The sequence below is a fragment of the Cucurbita moschata genome, unplaced genomic scaffold (genome assembly GCF_002738365.1).
Source record: "Cucurbita moschata cultivar Rifu unplaced genomic scaffold, Cmos_1.0 Cmo_Scf00031, whole genome shotgun sequence".
Taxonomy (NCBI): Eukaryota; Viridiplantae; Streptophyta; class Magnoliopsida; order Cucurbitales; family Cucurbitaceae; genus Cucurbita; species Cucurbita moschata.
In genome coordinates this window covers 1,301,201-1,309,554 of record NW_019268547.1, presented here as the reverse complement: position 1 = coordinate 1,309,554, position 8,354 = coordinate 1,301,201, and the positions used below count along the sequence as shown (strand labels likewise).

The 8,354-nt window shown below is 34.2% G+C and overlaps 1 protein-coding gene across 1 annotated transcript; it reads left to right on the top strand.

The window, feature by feature from the left end:
* Nucleotides 1-1,644: 1,644 nt before the first annotated feature.
* Nucleotides 1,645-7,030, top strand: LOC111464713 (MLO-like protein 6). The gene is made up of 14 exons (XM_023108951.1): nt 1,645-1,903; nt 1,984-2,041; nt 2,125-2,384; nt 2,833-2,949; nt 3,047-3,107; nt 3,265-3,353; nt 4,063-4,137; nt 4,230-4,324; nt 5,224-5,273; nt 5,365-5,405; nt 5,494-5,703; nt 6,047-6,114; nt 6,310-6,370; nt 6,464-7,030. Exons 1-14 carry the CDS (start codon nt 1,781-1,783, stop codon nt 6,902-6,904), a joined length of 1,749 nt encoding a protein of 582 aa, XP_022964719.1. The 5' UTR covers nt 1,645-1,780; the 3' UTR covers nt 6,905-7,030.
* The last annotated feature ends 1,324 nt before the right edge of the window (nt 7,031-8,354 follow it).

Genomic DNA, 8,354 nt, shown 5'->3' with positions numbered 1-8,354 from the left:
ATTTGCTTATTATTATTATTATTATTTTATGATTTATTTAGGGGAGGACTTTGAAGAAGTCAACATCTAGATTACAACTAATACAATACAGAGATTTGAGTCATTGACCTCCCAACATAGAGATTGGTCCGGGCTAACGAACTAAGAGATTATTATCTGCTCTCCGAGGAGTCACTAGAGTAGATAACAATCCATTGACCTCGGTTTGTATATGTGTATTGGCATAGTAAAACTCCATATATATATATATATAATCCTGTGGTTTGTGTTTATATATATACACGCAAAGTGTAACTCTTTGCTCGATCTTATAATTATTGAACCTAAATTCTTCGGATATATTTTAATTTGGCCGGTTAATTTTAAAATAAATTAATTTAAAAATACTTTTTTTTTTTTTTTTACCAAAACTAACCATTTTGTTGCTGAATTTTAGTTTCCAATAATTTAGTTTTAGTACTTGTAATAATTTTGTTCGTGAACTTTAACATTAATAATGAAAATTTATTTCGAAGCTAAGCGTCAACGCTTATATGTGTATGAACTTGGTCCGCAAACTTGTAATAACATGGTTGTCTGGTGTGGATTCTCTCTTTTTTGGTGGATGTTGAACCTAAAGGGAGGGCGTAGTGTCAAACCTACAACAGAGGGACAACGATTGTACGACACTTGTTTTAATTTAACGAACAAGTTAGCTGTGTGAAATTCGAACTTTGCGGACAATATTGACATATACTTGAGCCTCAGATCACGTTTGAGAGAAATGTTTTAGAAAATGTGAACGAAGAAATACGTTGAAAACAATTTTAAAAGAGACAATGTTATAAGCTAAAAGCGAATAAACAACAACAACGACGACTTTGATAGCATATAACCCGGGTAGGAAAAATTGACAACCATTCACATCTCCCAATAGTACATTTTGAAATATTTTAGCCACGACGAGTGTATACATAATTTTGGTAATTGATCATACACCTTCGTATTAATACAACAAGAATAGTAAAAATGTATATAACATGAAAGCAAGTAAAAAGGGTTTGGAATGAGCATGCAGCCATGAACAACATCCTGAACAGTCATGACTGGGACATCTGACATGCAGCTACAGATAACACGTCTTGGATAAGTATGACCGTGAAAGTAAGTAAAAAGGGTTTGGAACGAGCATGCAGCTATGAACAACATGTTCTGGACAATCATGACGGGGACATCCGACATGCAGCTACAGACAACACGTCTTGGACAAGTATGACAGTGACACGCAGCAACTACACGATCCAAGTCAAAATTCTCTATGAAAAGGGCAGACGAGGCCCAAAGACAATTATCCTATCTAATAGGTTATCAAACACGACGAGGAGAGGGCTCAACAACCATACCACTACGATCGACAAATCATGTTCCCTTCAAATAACCTAAAAGTTACCGAAGTTCAAGAGCGAAAAAAACATTAAATTAACTTTTTTTTTTTTTTTTTTTTACAAAGAAATACAATAAAACAAAACAAAACAAAATTTTAAAACACTATAGAGAATTACTTAAAGTCAAAGTCTTCCTTTTCTCGCTCTTATCTCTCTCTGTCTCTAAAAACCATATATATATATCTCCATTCCCATCATATCATATGATTATCATCCATACTCAACACAACAATATCCTCATCAACAACTTCGTACTTCATACCATCTACCCAAATTTTCCCGGAAAATTCTCCACTATTTTCCTTCAAACTTTCTCGAGAAAATTCAAACATCGGAAGTAGCTCCGTAGTCCATCCATGGCTGCCGCAGGCGGTGGCAAGTCGCTCGAGCAAACGCCGACGTGGGCCGTGGCCGTCGTCTGCTTCATCTTACTCTTCATCTCCATCATCATCGAATATATAATCCACCTCATCGGACAGGTAAGCTTAAACTTTAAATCTTTTAGAAATTTAGCTTAAAATCTAATGTTTTTTTTTTTTTTTTTTTTTTTTTTTTGAAGTGGCTGAAGAAGAGACACAAACGAGCTTTATTTGAAGCTCTTGAGAAGATCAAATCAGGTTTAATAAAAAAAAAAATTAATAAAAATTAAAGCTTTTTAATGAAAATTAACGTTTTTTTTTTTTTAAATTTTTTTTTGTAGAGTTGATGTTATTGGGATTCATATCGCTGCTTTTAACGGTCGGGCAAGGTCCGATCTCTGACATATGTATTCCTGAACACGTGGCTGCCACGTGGCATCCTTGTACGAAGGAGAAAGAAGCGAAGATGAATGAAGATATGGAGAAATCCGTGGAACATTTGGCTAATAATGGCCGGAGACTCCTCCATCTGAACGGAACTGGTGGAAGTTTCCGGCGGGTTTTGGCCGCGCCTGGTGGAGCCGACAAGTGTGCTGCTAAGGTACGACCAAAACCTAACACATAACCGGTTTTTGAAAAATAAAACCCGGTTTTTTTTTTGAAATCCATTATTTAAAATTTAAAATTTTGGTTTAGAGATTTTTAAAATATTTGTAAAATACAACAAATTTTTAATTAAATATTTGATGTATAAATTTGGAGGTTTATATAATTGACTTTTTTTATTTTTAATTTTTTTAAAAAAGACATAACTTAATTATCAGTCCGACACCATTAAATGTTTGTAAGATAAGATAGAGAAGTGAAGACTTTTTTAAAAAAAGAAAACACACTTGTCAAGCATGTAGTTGTGTCACGAGTTCGATAGTAATTTAATGCAGTATAAAAATAAAAAATCTCAACTCGTATTCATATCACTAGAATGAAATTAATTTTAGGTTAAAAACGTTGGTTTACAATGACGATAACGATATCGTTCGATTTTGCAGGGATTAGTGTCGTTTATTTCCGCAGAAGGAATTCATCAACTTCATATCTTCATATTTGTGTTGGCAGTTTGTCATGTCTTGTATTGTGTCCTAACGTATGCTTTGGCTAGAGCAAAGGTAAGATTTTTAATTTTTTTAAATTTTTTTATAGTGTGAAATTACCTTATTACCCCTCTCTCTTTCTATCTCTTACCATTATAATTAACCCGTCTAGATGAGGAGTTGGAAAACATGGGAAAAGGAAACCAAAACGGCGGAATACCAATTCTCACACGGTACGGTTTTCAATTCTATATATAATAGATCTCTGATATATTCGACATTTTGTGAATATATTAAAAATTGGGTTTGAAAATTGTCGAAAGTTTAGGGACTTATTTGATATTGTTAGTAAAGTTTAGAGATTTATTAAACACAACAAAACTATGACAGATCCCGAGAGATTTAGGTTTGCAAGAGACACCTCGTTCGGGAGAAGACATCTGAACTTCTGGACGAAGAATTCTGCTCTAATGTGGATAGTAAGATTCTTTTTCGTGTTTCTAATTTTATATTAATTGCACGAAAGTGATCCTCTATTTTTATATATTTATTATTTGGTCCTTGATAGATTTATTTATTTAATACACATTTAATTTGTAATTATAAACTAATTTTCATTTTGGTCCCTAAATTATTATATTAAAAAAATAATTCAATTATTGCAAAATCATGTGGATGCAATTTTATGGAAATGAAAACGGTCAGAATAAGCCACTTTGGGATAATGACTTTAGCCGCCCAAATATTCCATTATTGGTGACATTACCAGTTTGACCTTTTTAAAATTAAATAAATGCAATATATATATATATATATATGTTAATTTAGAAAGTATTTTTTTAATTTTCGTGACAGCTATTAAATAAAATTTAAATAATATTTATTTGACGAGAAATAAAAAAAATTAATTATACCCCACAATTTTGGAGCTCGTATTAATTTAAACTTTAAATTAATAATTTTATTATTGAAATTTCTTTTTAAAATAGGGAGGGAAAATAGCTATAAATCACTGAAAAAAATATTTAAAGTGATTTATTTATGAAAGTTTATTATTTAAATTTTCACGGTTCCAATGTTTACAATCGTATGATATTGTCAACTTTAAACATATACTCTCGTGATTTTGTTGCTGATTTTCTTAAAAAGTCTCGTACTAATGGAAATTTGTTTGTTTGGCTTGAATAGGTTTGTTTCTTCCGGCAGTTTGTAAGATCGGTTCCAAAAGTTGATTACTTGACGTTACGACACGGATTTATAATGGTTAGTTGCTTTTATTAAAGTTCGATTTTTATATGAATCAAATTGTGTGTTACTCGTAGTTGAAAATTGAGCTCTTTTTATCTTAATTACAGGCACATTTAGCTCCTCAAAGTCATACACAATTCGATTTCCAAAAGTACATTAATCGTTCTCTTGAAGAAGACTTCAAAGTGGTCGTGGGAATCAGGTTAGTTTCATAATTAATTCATTACAAATTCTCTATGGAGAATCTCTGTCTTGATTTGTGTAAAAATAAATAGAGAATTTTACGAGAATAGAGATTGAAATAGGAGATGGGGATAGAGATGGAACCGAAGAAAACTTTTCCGTCTGGTTTCCGTTTAACTTGCTCGATGAACATCTTAATTAGGTATTTTGCGAGAATAGAGATTGAAATAAGAGGTCGAGACAGAGACGGAAACGGATAAAACTTTTTCGTTTAGTTTATGTCTAGCCCACTCGGTGAACATCTTAATTAGATATTTTGCGAGAATAGAGATTGAAATAAGAGGTGGGGATAGAGACGGAAATGGAGAAGACCTTTTCGTTTAGTTTCCATGTAACCCGTTCGGTGAACATCTTAATTAGGTATTTCGCAAGAATGGAAATTGAAATAGGAGGTCGGGACAAAGACAGAAACGAAGAAGGCTTTTCTGTTTAGTTTCCATCTAACCTGCTCGGTGAGCATCTTTAATTAGGTATTTCACTAGAATGGAGATTGAAATAGGAGATCGGGACAAAGACAGAAACGCGGAGAAGACTTTTCCATTTAGATTCCGTCTAACCCCAATTGATGAACATCTTTAATTAGGTATTTTGCGAGGATAGAGATTAAAATAGGAGCCGGGGATAGAGACAGAAACGAAGAAAACTTTTCCGTCTAGTTTCCATCTAACTCGCTCGGTGAACATCTTAATTAGGTATTTCACGAGAATAGAGATTGAAATAGGAGATTAAAACAGAGACGTAAACAGAGAAAGCTTTTCCGTTTAGTTTCCGTCTAACCCGCTCAATGAACATCTCTAATTACGTCTTTATTGATCATATATAGGAGTGAATAACTCTTTTGTTGGGTTAATTTTGCAGCCCACCAATCTGGTTCTTCGCTGTGCTATTCCTCCTCTCAAACACACACGGTAAGATTCAACAACAAAACATCAATATCATCAAATTATAATAGAACCAAAATATTTGACAAAGTTTTCATTGGGGCATTTCGTCGAACAGGTTGGAGGGCATATCTATGGCTGCCATTCATCCCATTAATCGTAAGAACTTAGCCAAGAATCTGTGTTTTCGATGTGGGAAAATGACGAAGAAGATGATTTTGACTAAAAAGTTAACGATTATTTGCAGATTCTGCTGCTGATCGGGACGAAGTTGCAGGTGATCATAACGAAGATGGCGCTGAGAATACAAGAGCGCGGGGAAGTGGTGAAGGGCGTGCCGGTGGTGGAGCCTGGCGATGACCTGTTCTGGTTCAATCGCCCTCGCCTCATTCTTTATCTTATTAACTTCGTTCTCTTTCAAAACGCTTTCCAAGTTGGCTTCTTTGCTTGGACTTGGGTACGTCCTTCTTTCAATATAGTCGGCACATCTCAAGCCTACCGCTAGCCAATATTGTTCACTTCAATCTGTTATGTATTGTCGTTAGCCTCATAATTTTAAAACGTGTCTTCTATGGAGAGGTAGGCACCAAGCAGTGTGCCAAAAAGGACACACAGTAGATTGTGAGATCCCACATTCACGCCTTTCTTTAATAGACGCGTTTTAAAGCCTTGAGTGAAAGCACTGAATTAAAAGTACAAAAAAGACAATGTCGGTTAGCGGTGGACTTAGGCCATTGCAAGAACATCGATTATCATTCCAAAAGGTTGATGTTATCTTAATTGACGTTTTTTTATTTCAGTATGAGTTCGGGCTGAATTCTTGTTTTCACGAGCACGTAGAGGATGTGGTGATCAGAATCTCAATGGGGTAAGTTTGCAATACTGATACTAAAAAAGATATTTGATTAGTCCGTCCATTCTTGATTTTGTATCTAATAAATTTTTTAATAAACGTTATTTATTAATTTTTTTTAAAAAAATTATTATAAAAAAATCATACATTGTTTTATTTATTTATAAGAAGATATTAACATATTTGATATTATATAATTATGAATGTCAGGGTGATTGTACAAATCCTTTGCAGTTATGTAACTCTACCTCTTTATGCATTAGTTACTCAGGTAAAAATTGAATTTTTACTGGAAATATTAACATATTTTCTTTGGTAAAATTTAAAGGCATTGATTTAAATTTGTGTGTGTATATATATATAGATGGGTTCAACAATGAAGCCAACTATATTCAATGAGAGAGTGGCAGCAGCCCTTCGAAATTGGTACCACACGGCTCGAAAGCACATCAAACACAATCGTGGTTCGATCACCCCAATGTCGAGTCGACCCACCACTCCAACTCACCACATGTCACCAGTTCACCTTCTTCGACATTACAAGAGTGAGGTCGATAGCTTCCATAACTCGCCGAGAAGGTCACCTGTTGAACTTGATCGTTGGGACAATGATTCGCCTTCCCCCTCTCGTCATGCTGATGGTTCGTCCTCGTCACAACCCCACGTTGAGATGGGGGGAAGCTATGATAAAGATCCAATTGAACCGGGTTTGACTGAAGTTAACCTTGTTCGACCGTCTCGAACGCGTACTCAACATGAGATTGATATTGGTCATAAAGACTTTTCGTTTGATAGAATTGAATGAAATAGTTTCGTTTAGAAGTTCGTGGATGTTGAAAGGAGTAGATTAATCTAGACCGTTCATCTCGAACTTTTTTAACATGTACCATATTCTGCTTATGATTTTTTTAATCTTATTTTTCTTTACAAATTTAGAAGAAACTAGTCTAGTTATGCATATGTAATAAGGATGATATCGAGAGTATTTTCAATATAGTTATATTTTCATTCTTTTAAATCCATACGAAAATATTGTCGATTTAAACATAAATAGTTTTAAAATTATTAATATGATTTTTATAGTTTTAGTTTTAGCGTAAATTTTGTTATATTGTTACCAAACAGAGATACGACAAGCCTCTCGAGGTTGCACAGTCTAAAAAATTCTCTCTACTGTGACTGATTCAGATAACGTCATAGATAATGTCACTGTTTTCAAACTAGCTGTCCCCGATGAACTAATGTGGTTACGATGAGTATGCTCTTTTGGATTATGTTGATGGATCCATAACATGTCCACCACTCACCGACAAACAGTATGTTGTATGGATTTACAAGTGTACACGAGTTGAGTTGAGAATTTTTTTTACTAACTTGAAATTTTGGGTTGGTTGGGTTGGTGAATCGAGTAACCCGAATATAATTCATAACTCAACACATTTTCGAGTTGTGTTGGATTAGGTTGTCGTTTATTTATTTATTTTTTTTAATTATTTAAGAAAACCCTACTTATCATGAATCAACTCATTCAAATATTCACACGGCACATCACTATCATCAGTTGCAAATGTCAATTTTTTTTTCATAGTAATATTAAAAGTAGGTTAGGGTAGAATTGAAACTCTATTCTTGGGTTGGTCGGGTTAGTCAGGTTGACTCAATAAAAAAAATGTCAGCTGCATATTGATTTAAATTTTTTGATTTTCCAAAAATTCAACCTAATTCAAACCGAATTAAAAAATAAAACTTGAAAAGCATAAATATTTAAAAGGAAAAACACACATTTTATTTTAATAGTATGACCCTAATAGATAGATAGAGACTATAAGTACCCTTGCCTTGACCGGTAAAAACATGTAAGAACAGATAGACTCTATAATAGCCTAACCGACAAATAGAGACTCTATAATAGTATGACCCTTGTCTTTACCTGTAAAAACTCTTTCGTCTCTCAGTGTCAGTGTTGACCTAGTAGAGTGCTTTCGCCGTTGGTGTTCTTTCTAATCTCTACACATTTCACTGTTCCACTGGAAATTCTCTCTGCCCCTACCTTACTCCAGCTTGGTAGTTTCCACCACCTGTTCAAGGTTGAGCCCTGGGATTTGACGGCGGACTTAAAAAGTCACCTACAGATGATTTACGCCCAATCATTCCGGATAACACTTGCATTCTCTGTATTACCGTGACTGCTGGCACAGAGGTAGTCGATGCTTATTCCCCAAATACCGTCATTGCTTCTTCTCCGGGAAAAGAAG

Bases quoted from the DNA above. Each gene is read 5' to 3' on its own strand.
- LOC111464713 (XM_023108951.1), top strand. From the start codon at position 1,781: ATGGCTGCCGCAGGCGGTGGCAAGTCGCTCGAGCAAACGCCGACGTGG. The intron at 5,274-5,364 runs GTAAGATTCAAC...TTCGTCGAACAG, and splicing joins CCTCCTCTCAAACACACACG to GTTGGAGGGCATATCTATGG. The intron at 5,704-6,046 runs GTACGTCCTTCT...TTTTTATTTCAG, and splicing joins GCTTCTTTGCTTGGACTTGG to TATGAGTTCGGGCTGAATTC.